Below are 23,455 nucleotides of genomic sequence, written 5' to 3'. Positions count from 1 at the left end.
CTCAAGCAAAGAGGAGGGCTGGCTTGGCTCTAAAACAGCCCTCTTATTTCCCTCTACTTGACACACTGCAAATCCTTACTGGTGCTGACATCCACACTCTCCCAAACTCCCCCAGTTTTTAAGAACACTTAAACCAACAACTGCTGGGAAAACACGGAGCCTGTGAAGCCACCTTGGCTGGGGTTTAATGCCTTCTGGAAAGAACCTAATGCAAGACAGACGTTCATGGTATGTTTGCACTTGTAACTAAGCACTAGCTACACTTGAGCTTGGCTGTAATGAGCTCTCCCCAGAATACCACACATGAAATACAGGCAAAGAGACAGGGATAATTGTTCAGAGCTGCATGCGATGGAAAGTGGACATCTAGCAGCAAGAAGTCAAGTAGATACAAGGATTCCCATATTACCTCCCAGCTTTGCTGATGAGTGTCCATGTCTTAGAGCCAGCTAAATATTGTTTTGATACTCCAGTTCTGAAGTGAGTCCCTCAGGTACAATTATGAGATTGGAAGTGAACTGCGTTTAGTAACAGCTACAGATGTTCAGATCTACTAAAAAATGCCAAAAAAAAAAGTTTGCCCCAACCTTTTGCTTTATGTGAGGCACTGGAGAGTGACAGATCACAGGAGATGCTCTGCTATAGACTCAAGGAAATGAGTTGCCTACATGACCAGGTAGCAATTTGGATAAGCTGACAAAAAGCAAAGTGTAAGTAATGTGATAACACCAGAAGAAATTGCCATTTGTCCCACAGCCACATGTCAGCTTACACATTTCTTTTGAAGTCAGTGGTGTCATTGCTGGGTAGGTGTAAATTCGTATCTTAGATCGCTAATTTGAATACTTAAATTTAGTGAAGACTATCAAAAATGCATGTCACATCCTTGTGCACACCTTTGATTGCTGAGGGAATATTTCCCAGGTATTTCAAAGCTCAATTATCCAAAGGCCTCTTCAGAAAATTAGACTAGAACTGATGCACATGTAACAATACTCAAGAAACAAGAAAATTATACAGGCAATCCAACAAGAACACCAGTGGATTCAATTACTGGGCTTAACCCCAAAGTTCAGGCTCCTCCTTGTGTTTGACGACAGCCTTTTGCGTCTTTAGCCAATCCCAAACCCAAGACTACTCCAGACAGTGGTAATGATCTTCTAGGAACAACTCCCCTTGATGTTAATTTGCAAGAAGGGGTTATATGCAGTTATATCTAATCAGTTCTAAGCTGGGTTTTGAATCTTAGATGGTAACACACTGGGTGCAGATGTGGATTGCCTTGGCTTTAAAAATCCTGGTTAAGAAACAATAAAGTTACAGAAATGGCCATGTCTGTGACAACCACAGATGGGTTCTCTTCATCCTGCGTGTGTTACGCATTAAGCCATTATAGGCATTACAGCTCACAAACAGGTCCTACACAGCATCTGTGAGGCTTGCAGAAGCTCAGAGGGAGAGGACACAACTCTGCTCAGCTCTGACAAATTACAGTCAATCCACTGTTACAGATTTTCAATGTCTTCAAGAGCAATATGGTTTTACAGGGCACTTCCACTCCTTGTAGCCAGTAGAGACAAAAGCTTCTTGAAGGCTACTCAAAAATCCATCTCCCTATTTCCATCAGCACCCATAAGAATCTCCCATAGCAGCTGTGAGCAGATATTATTCCAAATCCATTTCAACAGCAGCTGGACACCTCCGAGTGCAGGGCTGCACTGGCAAGATCAGTGAGATTCATCACCACATCCCCAGCCGGTGGCATGTCAGCGGTGTGCTGCAGATCTCGATCTCTTTCCTGCTCCTTTTTTATAGCTTCACAGTGTCAGCTGAATTGAACCAGTTTTCTGGACACTTTCCCATTTCCTTAATACTTCAGCAAACAGCACTAAGAGTGAGAAATGGCTCAGAACATATTTTTAAAGGAACCCAAGAACTCCTGGCTGTCAGTGCTGTGATGGAGATGTATAGGCCCTTGCTTTCCCCCTGTTTTTAAAGTGCTGTGCAGCATGTTTTATTGCATTTGATGGGGAGCCTTAAAAGGCTCTTGTTGTGAAGTGATTCTAGAAGACAGCCTCAACATGGCTGTGTTTTTTCTCACCCTGGTTCTTCAGCTGTAGTCAAGCTTGATAAAATGATGCCTTAGACAGTTTCTGACCTTGCTCTCAGGGCTGCTTCTTGTTCACTCCTGGAGTTGAGATTTACTTGTAAGCATGGCTTTACAATGTTTCCTATGCCCTACAGGGACAAAAATCCCTAAGGATGGGTTCTGGGGTAGGGACACTGGAGCTGTTTGTGTATAGCCCCAAACCCTGAGGTTTCTGTTAGCCAAACTAGAAAATAAGATATTGAAAGTTCAAAACCAGTACAGGGCAATGTGGTCAACAAGAATCATTTCTGTTTAAACCGGATTAGATCCGACTTCTTGCATCAAACTGTTAGAAGTCATCCTTTATGCTCACCAGATGACTTCAGCACGTGCATATAATTCCTAGAAAAAAAGACCAGCCCTTTTCAGTGATGGGGAGTCCATTGTCACCCCTGGCAAACCAAAGATCAATGATCTACTCCAGCTTAAAAACAACCTGTACTTAAGTAGGGTTATATGGATGTATTTTACTACCAGTTTCCAGTTGCAGGTCAAAACCCAGAGATTTAAGGCAAAACATTTCTGCTCTGATTTCCAAGCCAGGAAATCCTTGCTTTAATTGCAATCTGCCAGGTAAGTCATGCTCCCACCCACACCACATCCAGGTGTTTAAGGAGGTCCTACTTTCCCCTCCAGAGAAACACAGTGGCCTCTAGCAATGGCTAATTAGCACTTTGCTGATCGACGAAGCGCCAAGCAGCGTTTGTTTCTGTATCACTGCTGACTCCATAACCAGTCATTACATTCTTGTGGGGCTGCCAGGGGCCTCACACACACCTGCACACTGCCCACACGGCTGTGAGGAAGAGATTTACAATAATTAATCGTAACATTCCTATCACACATCTCCCCACCCATTTCCAGCAGCAGCATGTAAGCCCAACAACAAGGCATGTCTAATTTCACCTCCTTGTTAGTTGGGTTCACAGCACGAGAATAAAGTTGGTTTAGAGCTCCTTCTGTTCGCATCCTGTGAAGCTTTTATTCATTTTTTAACTCATGTCTTTATTTAATCCTAGGCGAGGAATCACACTTTCTTTTCTTCTTATTCTGTTCTCCTCTGGTTGTTCGTTCATGCTTTCCTGACTAGTCTAGACAGCCCTACCACTTATGATTTTCCTGAGATGGACACTCTCCAAACTGCATGGCTCTCCTCCCACAGAACATGGGCCAAGCTTCACAAAACCAAACCTCTTCCCATAGATCACCATTTCCCTGGCTAGCAATTAACTTCCAGAGCCGAAGACGTGGGAAATAAAGGCTGTGCAAAATAATCATCACTTCCAGAACAACTTCCCAGTTTCCAAAGACATCCACTGTCCATGCAGCATCCCACCAAGCTGTATCCCTCATGCTGATATTCCTACACCCTCTCTACTTCATGTTTGTCCTTGTAACCTCCCAAGCTGCTCCTCTTTACTGGTCTTCATGCTGCCCTTCTGTGGGAAAGCAGAAAGCCCCACTGACGTTTTTCTTCCCCCTGATTTGTTTCTAATCTGGTTTGCATTTTAGTTTTCTTTCTTTCTCTCCCACCCCTACACCATGTTCTGGTTCTATGTCCTTCTCAGGTTTCACTTTCTCTCACAGGTTGCTGGCACCATTGACATCCATCTGCACTTAATCTTCTTGGGGTTAAGTCTTACGCACAAATATTTGCTTTCCCTGTTGGCACTTCCAGCAGTCTAGGCAAAACCTTGAAATTTCCCTGTGGCAACAGCAGTGGGAGGTCCCAGACAGTCAGGAAAGGGCTTTTACTCCTCTTTTCTCATAGACCTGCATTGCAGAGCATTTGTGGTAGTTGATTCCCATCCAGGATAGGACAGAAACAACCTTCGTTGAGGATCAGACATCAAGCACAGTCTTTAGCCTTGGAGTCCTATTTTAGGAGAGGATATAGGATAGAGGTCTACACAATCACAGCTGCCATTGAGGGATTAAATAGAGACTGACAGCATCTTCCAGCAGAAGAACTGGGGGTATCCAGTGATGCAGTTGGAACCAGGTTCAAGGCCATCAAAAAGTGCTAATTCTCAAGAGGAGGCTGGACAGCTTCACAGCAGATAAATCCACTGAAAGTCACTGAATATACAGAAAAACTCAATGTATGGAAATTACTTCACCACAAACAGTGCTTCACCTAAAAACACGGGAGGCTGGGAGAGCATCCAAAGAACCATCATACATCATTACCTTCTTCTAACACTCTTTCCTGGATACCTGATGTAGATAACTGCTGGTTTGCTGTGGATCTTGCAGGGTGAGGTGAGAATGCAGTCTCTTACTGTATGCAAAAGTAGCAAGGGCTACTGGTTCATTTCAGTTATTTTATAGCCAAGCTGGTGGCAAGGGACATTTCAGCTCTGAAGCTCACCTTTGCTTGGTACTCTCCTGGGTCACCAGCTAGCAAGTATAGATGCTAGATATAAGGCAACCTTATTTTCACAATGCTTGTTTTTCTCAATCCACAGACTTTGTGTCCTTCCTCCTTATTTCATTCTTCTTTGCCATCAAAGGGAAATAGTTTATTTCCAGTTTTAGAAGGCAATCCCATTTCCTGCCTCTTTCCTTTTCCAGAAATGGAGAGCTCTCCACAAAAGCACATCTCCTCGGTCTGGCATGGGGCAATTCTCTATGCAAACCCCCGAACAGAAGCAACATTATGCTTGGCTTGGCTGGCATTTTTAGTTTCCTCCAGCCCAGAGTTCCTCACATGAACTTCTTCCACAACTTACACAGATTTCACACTTCTTAGATCACAGGCACAAATTCAGAATGAGGGGAAAGTGAATTATATTTCTCAACACACGATTCCTTTTCCTTTAAAGTCACCAAGAGTTTCAGCGGAAATGGGATGAGTAGGAAGAACTTAGTGGACTTCCGTTTAAGTAGACAATACAAAGCACAATATATCAAGCTATTCAATTGATTGCTTACTTGAATATAGCTTGATTTCCATTTCAAACTTTTAAAAGCAAACCAGCACATACCTTACACTTCTTTTGTAACCCCCAATTATATTCTCCACTTTTTCCTCAGAAGATCACTATTTTGCCCCAGTTCATGGCTTCTGATATTGAAGCACCTGTCAAAAGGACTCCTATACTCCACTCTGCTGTTGGCTGCAACACTTCAGAGCCTTGTATGCAATTAAATGAAGTATTTCCTCACACTTTGCAAGCAATGCTGAAGTAAACAAGCTCCCTAACTCCTTTCAACTACTACTTAAAAAAATCCAACCAAGAATCCAATCCCAGTGCAGAATATCTATACATAAAATGCATGGAACAATTACGTTCAGAGTCCCATCTAGAGTATATACTTGAAGACCAAACAGACAAAACCCTGAAGTCAAAGCTGAAGTAATCCAAAAAGCACCATGTAAAAAGGTCATTTTACATGTGTTCCAACAATATTGTCTGGATTAGAAAGCTTATTCCAATTATTACTGCAGGCTTTGGTTCTAAGGCTTAGGCTTTCTACAGTCAGAAACATTGTTCCCTTTTGATGGAGTATTGATAACATATGCCATTCTTTCTCCTTTCCTTCACACCATTTTGAAAAATGTTTTTAGCTTCATTTACACATCTCTCACCATTTCCTAAATCAGTCTTTAATTGACCACAAGCATGTAAGAAAAATGGGACCAGGGGTTTTGGTATTTCAAAACACAATGAATTACTTTAAAGCAATTTAGAATATTGGATTTAAATCCACAAAATAAAATACAATGTCTAACATGCATTCAGCAAATCCTATCCAAAGGTTTTATAAGCTGGAAGATAAAGCTCCAAAATGCATCATAAGCTCCAGCTAAATTCAAGCCACCTGCTCCACACAGCAATAGATATGGAAGGAGGACCCCAGGCAAACTGCAGTGTTTGTTTCAAGCTCTGGACTGTTCCAGAATCCACTGAATCTAAGCCCAGAACATCTATATCCAGGAAAAACAAGCAGTGAGACAGAGCCATAGTCATGATCAAGGTGTTGTAGCAAAATGGTCCAGGACCACGAGTACAGGAAAGACATGGACCTGTTGGAATGGGTCCAGAGGCCACAAAAATGATCAGAAGGATGGAACACCTCTGCTGTGAGGAAAGGGGCTTATAAGAAAGATGGGGGGAAAATGTTTTAGCAGCGCATGTAAAAATAGAGCAAGGGGTAATGTTTTTAAACTAAAAAAGGGTAGATTTATTCTAGATATAAGGATATCTTTTATGATGAGGGTAGTGAAATGCCCAGAGAGGTGGTAAATGCCCCATTCCTGGAAATATTCAATGTCAAGTTGCAGGTGGGTTTGAGCAACCTGATCTAGTTGAAGATGTCCCTGCTTATTGCAGGCTTTGGCCTACATAAGCTTTCAAGGTCCAATCCAACCCAAATCAGTCTGTGATTCTGATTCCCACCCTGGGGTGGAAATACCAGTGACACACAGTCTGCTCATCTCTGAAATTTCTGGGCTTGAAGGTGAAAAAATAAAGAACTTACTTAAGTTTTGTTCTTTTAGTGGTTTTTCTTGTCAGAAAAAAAAAGCATTTCAGTAGGCAAACACTAGCTGAAAGCACGTTTCTAAGATGCTGAAGAGGAGAATATCACATTTGAACAGCTTGGTGCTGGTGTCTTCCTAGGGCAGGCAGAGATGAATCTCTCCTGAAAACACAAGACAAGTCTGCAGCAATGTCTATTCTGTTCTAGGGGTCCTAAATTGCTCTGAATCCTCCTCTTTAGCTAAATTGAGCACCAGCCTCCCCTTCCTCCATCCATTGTCTGCCTGTACAGCTGCCTGCAAGGGCTGCTTGCAACTGTCCAAGATACAAAAGGAAAGAAAGAACATTCAATTCCTTTGGATCTGTAAAGGAAGAGACAATATACTTCCCTTGATAAACACTGAGAGCAAACATGAACGCTGCAACAGTCACGTTTCCAGCTCAGTATTTGTGTGGTTGAGATCAACCCTGGACACTGCCAATGCCTATATTAATGTTTAAAGATACACGTGGGCTTAGGAGCAGGTTGGAGTACACAGCCCTGGGCAAGCCTGAGATCTCCACCCTTTCAGAATAGGGAATGCTGTAAATACCATAGCAAATGCAATTACCAGAGAGTAATAAACACCACTTCGTTAGCAGGGACCATGGCAGGCAGATGTTCCTGACAATTAGCAGGAACCAGAGGTTGATCCTGAAGTCTGGACACAGAACAGGCAGGCAAATGCCTGAGGGGTGGCTCCAGCCTGGGATTTTGTTTTTTGGCCTTTGTCTGTCCTGATGCTGTGATGGAAGGAGCCTGCTCCTTCACATCCTCAACATCTGCAATGTTTTTCTTCAGCAACATCCATCCATAAGTAGTCAAATGTGTTCCAGCGGCTCCAAAGTGTCACTGACTTGGAAGTGCCAGGACATTTCCCATATGTATTTCAGCTGCTTCTAGGCATGGGTTAAATATAGGAGGGTTTTGTCACTGGATGTGGTTTTGAGCCATTTGTATTGAAGAGGGAAATATTTGAGTGTAAAACATTATTTCCAGGACACGTTTAATCTACGGTTCTGCACCTTTGGGAAAAGAACCAAGAATCACATTTGTTACCCTGCCTTTTGAAATCGAGACTTAGGAAAACACAGGCTCAATAAGGATTTCAAGGGACAGATTGTGAAGTGTTCACTGAGCTCAGAAAAAACAAGCCTGAGCCTATAACATGTAAAAGGACAGAAACCAAATCACTGAGGGCAGTAACAACCCTTCCCTGGGGTCTTCTTAAAACTGCTCATTTCCAATCCACAGGCTTTTCCCAGCATCAGCATTCATGTCCAGCATAGCTATAACTGCCTGAAGCTCCCAGGGAACTTGCAAGTGATCTCTTGAAGAATTCACCCCCAGGTTGTCCTTTTGAATCCAGCTGACGGAGGTGGGCTTTGGATGCTGCCTGGTACCTTCTGGAGCTGTTCAGCCACAGCATGGTGGACATAAACCTTCTCCAGAGGGAGCAAATCACTACTGTAAACACAGCCATCAAGTCTGAGGAATAAGAAGTGGACAGGGATGGAGGGCTCTGAAACCTTACACAGTCCCGCCCAATATCATGACCCGTGCAATGGATCTTCCTCCACAGGCAGGCAGCAAAAGGAGAATATTTTTTGACACCACAACCTTCCAGCTTGTAAATGATAGAGATTTCATCACATCAATTGGTAGCACACTTTGGAGGGTTATTTTCTCATTTACTATTTCCATGGGGATTTTTAATTTTCTCTCATTTAAATCTGTTGGGGTTTTTTTGTCCCTACTTACAGATACCTCCGCAATAGAGGTACTTATGGACCAAGAATAAACTGCCTGTTTCTTTCCCACAGATAAGACACATACACAGAGATTCTCACTTTAAGGCATCTTTTATAGACAATGAATAAACTCTCTCCCACCTATCTGAGACCTCAGAGCTGTTTTAAAGCATGGGCTGGCATTTGGCACAGGTCCCCCAGCTAAGCCCCTTCCTCATTACCCCTCTTCTTCCATGCCCAAAAAGGATGCTTTTAAGGTGGAAAAGAGCTTTCCTGTTCTTCAATGAAATTGAGGATTTCAAGTGAATGTGGCTTCTGGGTTCATGCTTCAAAGGCTTCTTTCCCCATGTAATGAAATGGGGACTTAGGGCATCTGAATTTCTATTCCTATCCTCTGCCAATGTCAGTACAAGCTGTTCCTCTACTTTGGCTTTTCTTCCGTTTTCTCCCCAACAACCATCCAGTTAAGCAACTAGCTAATTTTCTTCTACAATAAAATACATAACCAAAAGCATCCAGAAGAACAGAATTGTGCTCAATTCCTGTCTAAAAGCTCTGGAAAGATAAAAAGCAAGTCGAACAAATGAATGTGCTCTGAAATGGGTATGAAGTGAAGACAAATGGAGGTGATAAACTCATTTTAAGGAGGGTATGTGTCACCATCCACCTGAAGAAGGAAGACAGCCTTCATACCACCAACATGCTTTGAACAACCAACCAAACCCCAGTTGCTCATGTGTCACCCATCTGACCATATCTCCTCACTCCAAGTACAGTAGTGCCTGTGCAACGGGCCTGGAAGTCACAAAGGGAGAAAGGGAAGGGCAGAGGATTTAGACAAATAAGTTTACAGGCAGAAAAAATAGCTCAGAGAGTTGTTTCTAATCCTAGAGGGGATAAATCCTGGGCCAAAGAGAGTTGTCTCTACTGACTGGGATACACAGCCTAACACACTGCTTTGCTTTTACCATCTGCAGAATGGGAATAGCTCCTGCTACCCCTGCATGGTAATAAAGACGAGTCACTTTGAGGACAACAGTATGTAAGTCTCAGGAGATGCTTGCTTGCTCTGAAGTTTCTTGGGCAGAAACTCAGATCTAGCTTTCTCGCTATATTATTTCCCCTTTGCATTATACCGTGTCATGGAAACTTGCTTCTCCTTCAGTAAATTTTTCCCCCACCGTTACTCACTTTACAGATAACTGGACTAACAGTTGTATCAGCATCCTTCCAACATAAACCCGCAAAGTGGGGCAGCAAAAGGAGGCAGTCACTGCCTCAGCTGCCAGGGGCACCTGCAACGATTTGAGCAGCAACCAACTGCAATTGGTCACATCAAAGCCATTCACTCCAGCTTCCTCCAAACCGGATGCTCTGGTTTGTCACTTCACATTAGCTGCTGAGGGGGCTGCGTGCTTCCAGGGCTGGTGGCAAAGCCAAGCCTGGCACTGCATGGTTGCTCCTGGCCAAGTGCAATGGGGCAAGGACACTTTTCTAGGGAAACTTTGAAAGGCGCTTGGCTGGCAGAGGCAGAACGGGCTTTAAGAGGCTCTGTCTGCAGCTTTCATTAGGGATTTGAACTACCACTGCCTCGGAGCCAACTTGGCTTGCTGTTTGCAAAAATAAACATCAAAATGCATGGGCTGGGAGAAAATATGTCCCAGATTGAAAGATCTCATCTCCTGTCAAGCCGCAGTGCTGATTCAGTTACAGGCAGCATTACAGGTGTTCTGTCTGCCAGCTGTCAGATGGATTATGGTGACTGTTGCTTTTAATAAACACTTTGCTCCATCTTTTTCTGTATTCATCTCACAGGTGGGTCAGGACAGAGCAGAAAGAAAACACTTTTCCCTTGATTCAAGGTTGATTTGGGCCAGCAATGAAACCAAAGATCAGATCTGCTCACAGTTCCTATAGAAGCACTGTGTGCATGAAGGACAGATCCTGGCTCAGTACTGCTGGTCCACATGAATCATCCTTTCCAACTGCTGATCAATACAAAGCATGGATTTGCACACCTCATACATCTACAGACTCACAGATTTACAGAGCAGTATCAGGAGTCCTATTTGAGCATCTTCCTGCAGCTCTCAGGCTGCAGAAAGATAACAGAAAACACCCATGATCTGCTTCTTTGGGCTGCAAGTTTTGTTTTGCCTTGGGTTGCAGCACTGTAATGAGAGGTGGACTTCTCATCCATACTATCTGGAAATGACACTGTCATGGGAAACACAGCAACAAGAAGACATGAAGAGACCAACTTCAGTCCCTTGTCTCCTTCCCTGTGTGTGAGTGATTTGATGCACTGAAACAGGTTGCTCAAAGAAGTGATAAATGTTCCATCTCTGGTGATACTCAACTGATCTATGGCAGGCCAGTTGGAACTCAATGATCTTAAGGTCTTTTCCAGCCCTAAATGTTCTATTCTATGATATTCTACAAGAACATCAGCCTCAACTCTTCTCCTTGGAGGCCAGGTCCCAGTTACCTGTGGGAGCACCTTGAGTACAGGGAGCTGTTTCAAGGAGAGTGATTTGGCTGTGGACACAAGCAGTTTCAAGCACATTTTGCCCTGCAACACCTCATTTCCCAGCTCCAGTAACTGCCCAGGTCCCAGCCAGCTGCCTCCCCTTGCTAGCCAGTGCTTTCACCCTTTGTGGTCTGTGTGCAGCAGGATGAACTCTCTCCCCTTCCCACACTGGAAAGGCCATGAATGGGAAGGCAGGACAGAAAAGCAGAGGAATCATAGGATCATAGGATATTTAGGGTTGGAAAGGACCTTAAGATCATTGAGTTCCAACTGCCCTGCCATGGATCAGTTGAGCACTGCCAGAGATGGAACATTTATCACTTCTTTGGGCAACCTGTTCCAGTGCATCAAATCACACACAGGGAAGAGGACAAGGGACTGAAGTTGGCCTCCTCATGTCTTCTTGTTGCTATGTTTCCCATGACAGTGTCATTTCCAGATAGCTATGGATGAGAAGTTCACATCTCATTACAGTGCTGCAATTCCCATCCCACCTTCACATACAGATGCTATTGGGGGTAGCTTCACACTTTTCACTGTCCTCCCTAAAGGAGGGACCTTGGCCATTTCTGTGGTTAACACAGACAGAATACAACCAGCTCTATGAAAGTTCTGTCTCTCCTACCTTCCCTGAGACAACAGCAGCAACATCCTACCTGTGTTGCACACTATGGAGTCAGCCCCAGCAGTGTAGTTACGTCTTTCCAGCATGACTGGGAAACACAGTGCCTTGGCCCTTGCCTAAGAGTCAGTGGTTGGGACTTCCAAATAAATCTTTGTCCAGCTAAGCAAGCACTGCAGCAGGATCTGTGCTTGGCAGCACCACCACCTCTTTCAACCACCTCTGGACTGGAAACCCCAAGGGTCCAGCACCCCTCCAGGCTGCATTGGATTTGAAACACAGGAAGGACTTTGTGTCTCTCAATGTGTGCAGAGCTCAGCCTATGACCACCAACTGCCTCTCTGGCCACCAGCAGTTTCCCACCCCTTTGGCAGTGGCAGAAGCCAGATGGAGAGCTGAAAAGGTGTTGTGAAGCTGGGGTCAGATGCCTGCTCACCACGAAGTTCATGTACAGCAGCAGATAGCTTCACGCCATGAAATCCAGACTGATTTAGTGTGTTTGGCAGAACTTCTTTAAAGTGTGGCTCTGGATAATTAAAAGCAGCCGGGAGCCCTGTGGGTCTTCATTCATTGCCAATTCCTGGAAGAATTCCTGCTTCGCCCTTCAGAGGAGGCAGTCTTGCACATACACACATATACCCATGGCTGTCTAGGCATTTCCTTGCTCAGCAAGCTGAAAACCGGATATTTTTAAGGATATAATGTACTTGGATGTGCCTGAGACATAGAACTGTGCTCTGGAGTAATCTGCATTGCTTGACAGGGAGCAGGTTGGTTCAGATTCATTCACCAGCAGCTGGGACTCCCTTCACCTTATCCTGCACCCATGTTGGTACCAGGAGGGTGCTAAGTGGGGGCCTCACCTCAGCAGCTCCCCCCCAGCCACAGCTGCTAGAGTGGAAAAGAGTTCAGATGGGTGTGGAAAAGGTCCTTATTCAACCCTAAATTCAGACTGTTCACAACCAATGCCAAATTCAAAGCATCCATGCTACCTTGGGTCGCCTTTCTGTATTGCGCATGGCAGTCAGCCAACGTGCCTCCCAGTACAGAAATAAGGTGCCTCTAAGAGACACACCTAAAACCAGAGGAATTCCCTTGTTTTTCCTCATAGGAAGTGCTCAGAACACCTTCTGAGTGTTATAAGTATGATACGGACCATATGCAATGGAAACATCCTGTGGATAAGAGTATCATGTACTTTTTTGTTATCTTCTGTATTTTAGCATCCTGTGTGCATGTGGGAAGACAGAAAACTGATAGGGAGATGCCAGTCAGACCTCTAAGAGTCCTCTACCACAGCCTGGGTGGGAAGATTCAGAAATGAGTCAATGCCATTTCCATGCCAAAAGACTCTTGGGGATGTTACCCAAACATATCAACTGTCTCGTGGTCTCCCCTCATCCCAAACACTTGTCAGCAGTTCTCTATTTCATCTAATATTGCTTACATGTATTCAAATTAAACACAGACCATAGGGAGGGGATAAGCTCTGGGTGGGTTCCTGGGAGGAAAACAACAGCGCTGTAAATCACTGTTAAAACAACCCAGAAGCAAGGCACACTTTGTATTGTGTTAATGGACCAACAACTCTTCTAATGAATGGCAAATAAAGGGCAAAAACTGAATGTAAAAGAATATTTTCAATCATTTAGACATTGGACCTTACTTTCGTCTTTTTGAGGTCTTTCTGCTCTGCCCTTGCCACGTAGCACTGTTTTGAACTGAGGATATTTTCTATTTCCTTAGTGACTTAGGACCAGAGAAGGGAGGATTCTTTATGTGGCATGCCACAAGCAAACACAAAAGACCGGTATATGGGAATTAAACAAAACTGTCTTAACCAAGCCAGGCTGCTGCCTGCTCATTTCCTGACCAGTCTTTATCCTAAAATTGCTGGTTCTGGACTTCAGTGTTTTCCAGTCCTGCAATTCATCTCACAGGACTTGGAGCAGAGAGAGAACTCAAGAGCAGTAAATTCTGAAATTTTAAAAGAGAAAAAGCAAGTTGCTTTTTCATTTATCTCAGCGGATGCCATGGATGAAATTTCAGCTGAAATCCATGAGTCATCAGCTTTTTTTCCTAGTGGCCAGGCTTTGCATAATTCACATAGTGGAGTCACCTTCAGCATCACTAGATGACCAGATGGATCATCAGATGTCTCTCAGCCACAGCAGGAAGGGCTCTGGTCCCTGCATCCAGGGCAGCTCAGGATCTCTCCAGAGATGCCACAGGCAGGTATCTAGCCAGGATACTGTTTAATCACTGTCTAGACTCAAAATCAGGATGTTCAGGAAACTTATGGGGACTTCCCCAGTTTTCTTCTTTTCCCCTCTCTAGAGGCATGTTGCCTGGGAAAATGGATCAAAACAGGTCCCCACAGCAAGTATCAGGTGAGCAAGCTGTTCTCTGGTAGCCCAAAAAGCTTTTGTGGAAGCAGCTATTTCTCTGTGATTTTAGCCCTCAGGGACCTGTGAAGTGCTAATGAATGAGACCTGGTACATCTATCCAGCTGAGAGCGTCAGGGAAGAGACAGGACCATTGCTGAGCAATGTGCTGCTGCCCATGAATAGGTTCAGGGAACTATCCAACCCACTGGCTCCCAAGTCATGCACACAGCCACTGCTAAAATACAAATAGTTCTGAAACTGTTTCCTCTACTTCCACAGAGGAAAAATGCCATTTAACCTAATTCTTGCTTTACATAGTAAAGGCAAAGCCATTTATGCAATTACATTTCTTTTTCTTACCCGATTCCCTTCTCAAAGCCTTGCAGGTGTCCTAATCAGGTTAACAGGTTGTTACAGCAGCCAAAGTACCATCAGAGAAAAGGACCCAGGCCCAAAGATGCTAAGCAGGTATTGGTAGACTGCCCTGCTAACACACTAATTACCTTGATTTTTATGTGGGACACTGATTACTCTCATAAGATCTTTATTATTACCCAGATAAATCTCAGGAGGTCTCTCAGAAGGCAAGTCCATTCATCTAAATCAATTGAAGTAACAGCATAGTTGTGGCTCTGATGCTTGAGAGAAAAGGCAATGCAAGGAGAGAGGCTTAATATAAGATGTAATTTTCCCCTGCAGTCTCCCTGAGCTTTATTAAAGTTATTTGACTCCTTCATTTCCATGGGCTTTATCACGGTGCCGGTGCTCCCACAATTGCTTATGATCAGTTTGACATGATGCTGTTATTCCCTTGTTATCATTCACAGGGGGTCACTTTGCAAATCTCCCACCTGAATAAAAGGGGAAGACAAAACACCATGTTTCCCCACCAACATGCTGACAAAACCAGGAGTTAAAGCCTCTGTGAATAATAAATAACTACCAGCAATCTTTGACACTTCTCTAGACCTTACTATCACCAAACCTTGGTCACTTTAGTGTAATATCTTCTGTGCAAACAAGGCAACAACGTCCTCTCTATGAAATCACACAATTCTGCAGAAGTCCAAGGAGGAGTCTTTAGACTCGCACTAAAATGGTAAAACTCTGCAAAGGAGCAAGATTTCAGTTCCAAGCCACTGCATCATCCCCAGACTTAGCAGGAGGCACTGTAAGAGGGGGAAACTGCAAGGACAATTCCCACTTCCCAGTTTGAGCTAGTATAAATCAACCCCCTGCATGTAAAAAAGTGGCATTTATCACTTAGCCATAAGAAAAATTGCCATGAGAAAGAGGTATTGGCACAAAGAGATGCTCTCCAGGCCTTCAGGATTTTTCCATTCCCCCTCTCCATCCCTAGAGGAGGATGCTGGCTGCATAATCAAACACTCATCCCTATCTCCAAAAAAGTTTGACCCCTTGGACTCCTTCTGAGCAGGAAAAGGTCGACATAAGACATGGATAAAAACATGGAGCTTTTACGAATTTTGGTTAGGTTTTCATTATTTCTTACTTGTTCCTTTCATTAATAAAAGCACCTTATTGAAAGTAACTGCTGTGACTGCAAGATTCCTTGAATAGGCGAATACTGCATTCCTCCCAGGGTCAGAGGGTGGGAAGAATTGCCTAAAACTGTAATTCCAAAAGGGAAAAGGAAGTGTCCCTGTGTTGTTATCACAACCAACATCAGCTCTGGGACGGGGCCAGAGCTGGGATCCAGATACCTGCAGTGTGCTGCAAGAAAGGGCCCCTCAAACTTTACAAACCCAGCTCCAATCCCAAGCCTGGTGGGAACTTGGGGCTTTAGCAACAACTTTGTGGAAACTGCTGTGACAGTGACCTAGAGTAAAGCAGGGGGCCTGCAAATGTCACTAAGGGGATGTGAGAAACACCAACACAGAGCCCAGTTTATTATTGGGTCTGGAAATGTGGAAGCCAAAATGCAAGTGCCTAAAGAAATGAATGCCAGAGCTGCTGGAGCTACTGTTGGTCTCCAGAGTGGCCAGAACAAGCACCTGAGCGGATTTATGAGACTGTGGGGTTATTGGGAAACTATGGAAAGCAGCATCTGGCCCTCAGCCCAGACTGGAAGGGGTTTAAAAATGCAGCTGGAATTAGCTCCCAGCAACAGCAGCAGGTCCAGGATGAGGAACATATGTCCCCAGTGAGATGTGCCTTGGGTCTGGCCTCTGTTCACCATGTACCATGGGGTTTTTGAAAACTAAAAGGGTTTTTCCATGATGGAAAAGGCAGACAGCATGTCCCAGTGTGTCACAGAATCATAGAATGGTTTGGGTTGGAAAGGACCTTAAGATCATCAAGTTCCACCTCCTCTGCCACAGGCAGGGCTGCCTCACGCTAGACCAAGTCTCCCAAGGCTCTGTCCAACCTGGGCAGCCTGTTCCAGTCTCTCAACACTCTGACAGTAAAGAATTACTTCCTTATATCTAACCTAACCCTCCCTTGTTTAAGTCTGAATCCAAGAAGTCCCTGTACATCTCTTTGCCTCTTTAGCATCATCAGACAGTTGCTGAGAGGAGGAGTTGTCAGACTTTTCCTTATTTCATCCATTGGAACAGCCCAGACAAGGCTGCCTGCATGCAAGGAGCATTTCACAGAGAAGAGGGCAAGCAGGAGGACAGTGTGTCAGTGGTCACCTTTGCATCCCCCACTCCATGGATGGCTCAGGCACACCCTACAGAAGGGACCTCTTGCTGGGAGCAGCATTGAATGAGGCAAAAGACATTCACCCATGATGGGGTCCTCTCACCTTCTGGCTGAGCACCCCAGATCTACAAATACAGATTATTCATTGCAATTGCAAATGCTTCCAGCACCAAATTCTCCTTTGAAATGCCCACCCCAGAAATATACCGAGTAGTGCACAGGGCCATAAGCAAAGACAGGGAAGCAAAGAGTCTTCCAGAGTACATGATGCAGCTGTAAACAGGAGATTTCATCATTCCTGTACTCCAGACCTACTTGGGCTCACTGTAAGATGTCCCTGCACAGAGCAGTGCCAAGACCTAGAGGAAGGACCTTACCTACTAACTCCTGGAGCCATATTTTAGCCTCAGCTGCCTTCTGCCTTGAGGATCTCAGTGTCTCCATCTCTTCCCTCTGATTGCACTAAACATCTGTGATGGGTTTTAACTAGCAACTTAACATCGATAAGCAGAAGAATGAACTTCATCTGAAGCCTCTGCCTCTCTATCCAAGCTCTTCACAACTTGACACTATCTCAGAAGCGCCCCTTTGGTTCCCAAAGACCCCCTTTTCCAAAGAGCTTCAAGAATAATGCTCCAAGCAATGCTTATTTTGTGTGCCACAATTGTGTGCCACAAAGCTGGAGCATGCCACAGGCTTTGGCTCTAGAGCCAGCTCAGCCAAGTGCATTTGGAGATGGAAATTGCTCGCCCTGTAATGGGATGTGAGCAGATGCAGTGACAATCAGGAAAGTCACCAACAAGGCAAAGAGTGAAGCAAAATGCACCCTGGACATGGGCACCTGCACTGGGAAGAGCTGAAGAACAAATTCCAAGTACCTTGGGAGCCAGAAATGTCATCCCCTTCCCAGGCTGGGGCACACAGGCGCCGGGAGCTGGCGCTTGTCTGTGCAAACACAGATGGAGGAGCTGAATGGGAGCACAGTCATCCCAAACTATTTTTAACTGGTGCAGAGGAAGCTTTTACTTTCCATTATGAAGAGGAGACAAAGTGCCCATCAGTTGTGCTGAATTCATTCACTCAGTGGTGGGGTGTTGACATATGTAAAGCCCGCAGCCCTGGTCTGTGTGAGCAGCAGCTCTAATCCTCCCTGTTCTGCTCACAGCTGCGCAGGGTCAAAGAGCACAACAGCTGAAATGCACATTGATGCACATGCATTTGGTTGCTGCAACTTACCCTGAGGGTTTCTGCCTGGTGATTGCCATTAAAGCCAACTGGAGAGGGTCACTGCCAGTGTAAGTGAGCACCAACCCATCAGGATCCCCTACATCTGGCTAAACAAACAGCACAGAGACATCACAAGCAGACACTGGGAGTTGGAGCTGATGATCCCCCAAATCCACTTTGCTTCCCCACAGCAAAATCAGGGGATTTGGCAGCGGCAGCACCTTTACTTGCCAAATATGTTGGTCAGGGCACTGGAGGGCCTGCGGGCTGGCAGGAAGGAGGAAGGGCTGGGACCAGGGCTCTCTGCCTCTCCCTCCTTGCCCAGCCAGGCTACAGCTCGGTGATCTAATTGTAGGATGATTCATTTTCTCTTAAACATCAATTCCTGCTGCTGTCCTTGAATATATACTTAAACATCACGGTTCCCTCCTCCCTCCCCAGAATATTAGCAGTGGGAAAATGCTCTCTCATGGGGCATTCTAAGGGTGGGTTGTGTCACTGGCCACATAGCCATGCAACAGCTAAGACTTTGTATACTGGTGGTCAGGCAGCTGATGACAGGAAAGCGCTCAGCCAGTTACTGACCTCCCTCCATCTATCCCCCAAATAAGCCACTAATGCATCTGCTACCATACGTAAATATTGTGCCTTGGATGGGTCCAGAGAAGACACAAGTGATGACACGTCCTGTCCATCTTGACCTGCAGGGATGCTTAAAATGTTCTCTGCTACCAGCAGAAATCACCAGCCTCATAAAACAAGATGTGGCACTAAAACAGCTCACCAAGTTCCACTGCTGCAAGCATATATGCACATCCAGAGCATGCACACACATAACTGCAGATTGCTCCTCTCTGCCCAGGGAGTATTTATTAAAATTCTGCATTTATCACACACACTACAGCCCCATAAAGGGGTTCAGAAGCCACTAACAATGGGCATCATTGGACTTTCCATACTAGAAATGTACTTTGTTAAGGGAGGATCGCCTGGAGCGTTTGCTGTGGCCTCCCTTGAGAGGAGAAAGAGGCATTTCATTCAGCTCCTTCAGAAGTAAGCACTGGCATTGGTCAGGCAAACCCTGCCCTCATCACGCAGATGAAACATGCCCTCAAGAATCTATTTTTCCCCAGCCACTACAAAGACAGCTTAGTTATTAGTTCAGTAGATGTTATGTGGAGTTAGACAAGAATAATCCCTTATAGCCTGTCATGGTCCAGGCACTGCTATCACTACATGAGATGAACACAGAAGTACAAAAGCAAAGCTCTGCTCCTGAACAATTCAGCTGAAACTAAAGTATAGGGTCTAGAGATAGCAAACCCAGGAATGACCTGGGTAGAGTAGGACAGGATCACAAACAATACTGGTTTCCAACCTATTGCTCTTGAACAGGTTGATGCCAAGCTTTGCTCAGGTCCATGGGAAGCTAAAGAGCTAACACAGAGGTCAGCTTTGAAAGCAGAGTTTAGCATCTCCCACCAGTGCATTACCAAAGAACCAGGAAAATCAGGGATCTGCTGCTCTGCATTCATATATATATGTTTGCAAATAACACAGGAATGCCTGTGCCCACTTGGAAAACAATTACTGGAGAGCAAATACATCGCTTACTCGGTTGTCCTCTTGAATCTCCCAGTCACTGGAGAAGCTCAACACATGTTGCGCCTGCGAGCAGTTAGAAAACTGGAAAAGGCTGGCAAACATCCTTCTGTTCTCCATGGTGTCCGGGAAAATTGCCTCCTGGAAGTTGACTCCATGTGGCAGGAGGATGTAGTTCTCATCCATTCTGAAACACAAATTGCATGGGCAGCATGCAGTGAGGCTGAGCAGCACTTTCTCTCCCACAGTCACCCCTTGTACTTTAGCCTGGCTCAACAAGTGCCACCAAAGTCACTCAGATGGACTTTTAGTAGGCATGTAGTGCTCAGTTCTCCTGGACTTAGTTGCTGAGACAGGAGACTGGATCAGGCAGCAGCAGTAAGGACTTAAACAGGCTCATACCACCCTGCAGGCATCAGGGAACCACTATGTGAGGCAAATCTATATTGTAGCCCATGGTTCCTATTGAATCTCCATCACTTTGCCCTTGATCCCAGAGTTTAAGTACTCCTTCAAACAGTCATAGAATCATATCATGGAATCACAGACTGGTTTGAACTGGAAGTGACCTTAAAGCTTACCCAGTTCCAACCCCCCTGCCACGGGCAGGGACACCTTTCACTAGACCAGGCTACTCCAAGCCCTGTCCAGCCTGGCCTCGAACACTACCAGGGACGGGGACTCGTGAAGAGGTGCACAGCAAACATCTCCCTACACTACAGAATTTATCTATACCTGCAAAAAACCTAAGACTTAGTAACCCCAAACCTATAAAGACTTTTGAGCCCAATACTTCTGCCCTTTAATACTTACTTACACTAACAAGGTCCTGAGCACCTCCGTTACGAACCAGGTCTATCCTGAGCCAAGAGCTGTATAACCAGTAAAGTCAATATATAACTTCTGTAAGACATGTTTAAAGCTATTGCTACAGACTAAGGACTAGGCAGCATCAAGGTGTGATGTATTACACACCCAGTGCAAGAATATACAACTATATTTCAAAACAAGCCACTCAATAGTATTTTGCAAACACTCCTGGATTGAAAGGTCACAGCGATGGCTCTGCTCCCACACTGTGGTTTGTTCTCTTATTCTTTCGATGAACCCCACGTCGGGATTTGGCTGGGGCTTGGGAGAGCCGGGAGGAAGCTATTGGGTGAGGACTTGGAGATGAGTTTTAAGGTTCCACGCCAAACTTCAGCAAAGAGGCACTGGCCTCTCTCCAGTCCCCTCGTACAAACAAAAGCAGCAACACCCAGGAACTACTCAACAGCGGCTCCCTGAATGATGGAATATTAAATTAAGGACTGACTCTTTTTTCCCCATGAAACTATGGGTGGAAGCGCCAAGGGCTGTGGGGAGCGCGGGATGAAGCGAGCCGCCCCTAGTGCGGAGATACTCTGCAGCCGGGCTACCGACACCCCCCTCCAGACACCCCGTACCGCGGGACTCACCGGAGGAAGAAGAAATAAGCGTAGCCCTGCATGACGGTGTGCGAGTGGCAGGAGAAGTACCCGAGGCCGGTGAGGTTGAGGCGGGAGCCGGCGGGCACCTCCAGCATGCTGCCCCACGCCTGGTCGCACAGCAGCTCGATCTCGGCGGAATAGAACAACCCGCCCGCTGCCTGCTGCTGGCCGCCGGGGGGGTCCCGCTGCCAGGGCAGGTAGTTGTACGCTCCGTAGGGGTCCGGGTGCAGCGCCAGCACCTTCGCGTACACGATGATCGCGGCCAGCTCGGCGCGGCAGCCCTCGCTGAGCGGCCGCCACTCTGCCGGTAACTGGCAGCCCCCCCCGCCGCCTGCCCGGCCCCCCAGCGCCAGCCCCAGCGCCAGCAGCGGCAGCAGCCGCGGCGGCATCGCGGGACGGGGGCAAAGGAGGGCAAAGGGGTTGGAGAGGGATTGAAGGGGGGTGACACACGGGGGGGGGGGAGGTGGGGGAGAGGTGAGCAAGGACCGCGGAGGTGGAGGCAGGGAGGGAGCGAGGCGGGGATGTGAAGGGGCAAAGAAGGGAAAGGGCGGGGGTGGGGGGGTAAAGGGAAGGGGGCGGGGAGTGGAGGGTGCCTGGAGTTCAGATGCCCAAAGGGCTGAGATCCTAGCGGGCAAGGGCGCTGAGATGAGAAGGGTCTGGGGGCAGGGGGTGTGCAGGGGCAGAGATGAGAGGAGCAGAGTTGAGGAAAGGCAGAGATGCGAAGGGGGCAGAGAAGCAAAGGGGAGGGATGTAAATGAGAGAGGTGCAAAGGGGGAGGTGAAAAGGGAGGGATACAAAGGGGAGGGATGCAAAACAGAGTTGCAAAGAGGAGGAATGCGAAGGGAAGAGGTGGACGGGACGGAGAGTGCAAAGAGGCAAGATGGAAAAGAGCGGAGATAAGAAGGGCAAAGCACACTCAGGGGTGAGGGTAGCTACTGCCGGGCACCCCCCAGCCGCCGGGTGGGCACTGGTGGCACCCAGGGCTGCGGGAGGTGAAGGGGTGGCTCGTAGAGTGCTAAGGATCCCATGGGAAGCAGTGAGGTGCCCACAGCTCCTGCTGAAAATGAAGAATCTGGGAAACCGAAGATACATGTGTGTAACCCTGGTCACCCACTTCTCCCTTTTGAAATGACGATGGATAAAACTTGCAAGTGGAGGAGAGCAGCTCTTCCCAGCAGCCTGCAACTGTTTCTCAAAACACATCTGGTGAGCAAGGTAAAAGTGAAAAGCCAGGTCTCAAAATACTTTGCTGTTTCCTCCTAGAACTGGCTGAGGCAGCTTCGGGCTTCTCCAGGTCTTTGGCAGATGGCTCTGAGACTGACCCTGTCCCTGCATAAAAATTGCTGAGGAGCTTCCCCGGGGGCCCTGCACCACTCACAGCCCAAAGCAGCTTCTTTCTATTTCAGTATTCTCCTTTTCCCACATCTGAGCTCACTGGGAATAAGAGAGTCAGGAATGGGCATGGGATTCTTAAAAACTTTTGTTAGAACAGGAATATCATGGAGACATGGTCCCAGTTAAATCTCTCCCTAGCTGTGATGGTTGCTAAGGGTTTGACAGCATGGCCTGGCTGGTTCCTTTAATCTCATCCTCTATCTCCATCTGGGAGCAGGAGGTGCCCTTTTGTTCCACAGTTGTGCTGTGTCTGGTATAGGGGGTTCCTCGTGCATGGCTGGTGTGCAAAATAATGTGTGAAATAAGGAATCATGAGTTAAATAATGCTGAGCCAACCTCATGACAGTGAGACAAGACTTCTGCTGTGACAAGTGTCTCCCTCTGGAGTAGTTTCATCAGACTCAGCTGTGTGCTGGAGAGTTTAACAAAGGTAATATTCATATTTCATGATGGCACAGCCCTACAGTGTATTTCATCACAGCTTTATGCAAGAACAGCAAAGTTGGTTCTTGCTAAACCAGAAACAGATTTGGGTTTTTTTTTTCTCCCTAACAAAAACTCCAGAGAGCTTTTCTCACTTGTTTGATATGTACCATCTATTTCTTAAAAATCAACAAATTGCTTCCAAATTCCAGGATAAAAAGGCTTAAAAGACAATCCTGAAAAGAATTTTTCAAAGAAAATATCCCCCGGAAATCCCAATAGACCAACAAGCTCAATGTTTGTTTAATGTTAAACACCAGGAAAAACTGCTTTTGCTTTGGAACTGAAGAGACTAAACTGCAGTACAGGAGGTTTCAGAACCTCATTCAGTAGGTTTTAAATACATGCATAATAACGGAGGAAAACCAAAAATTGAGGCTGATGTTGACTTCAGGCAAAACTGGGTCAATCCTGGAGGTATTTTGTGCAACCCAGTGTACATGGAAGCCTTGGTACGAACCTCTGGTTTCTGCAGAGAAATGGTGCTTTGAGATGTTGTAAAACACATAGGGGTCATGTGAAGAAAGAGGGAAGTGCTGCAAGTGATGGGAGAGATGTTCAGCCCATCCAAGGTGATCTCTCCATGTCTCTCCATGATCTCTCTAAGGCGAATGACTGGTGCCAAAGCCTGGCAGCTTTAGCAAGGTGA

The 23,455-nt window shown here is 46.0% G+C and overlaps 1 protein-coding gene across 1 annotated transcript in view; it reads right to left on the bottom strand.

Moving 5' to 3' along the window:
• The window catches only part of CCDC3 (coiled-coil domain containing 3), a 40,547-nt gene extending 19,184 nt beyond the window's left edge, over nt 1-21,363 (bottom strand). The window contains exons 1-2 of the mRNA XM_013127543.3: nt 20,917-21,363; nt 19,472-19,646 (exon numbers count right to left, since the gene is read on the bottom strand). Coding sequence (XP_012982997.2) covers nt 19,472-19,646; nt 20,917-21,317 — 576 coding nt within the window. The 5' untranslated portion in view covers nt 21,318-21,363. The remainder of the gene's footprint in view (nt 1-19,471; nt 19,647-20,916) is intronic.
• Between the last annotated feature and the right edge of the window lie 2,092 nt (nt 21,364-23,455).

Source organism: Melopsittacus undulatus, chromosome 5 (assembly GCF_012275295.1).
Source record: "Melopsittacus undulatus isolate bMelUnd1 chromosome 5, bMelUnd1.mat.Z, whole genome shotgun sequence".
Classification (NCBI taxonomy): Eukaryota; Metazoa; Chordata; class Aves; order Psittaciformes; family Psittaculidae; genus Melopsittacus; species Melopsittacus undulatus.
This window is presented reverse-complemented; position numbering and strand designations above follow the sequence as displayed.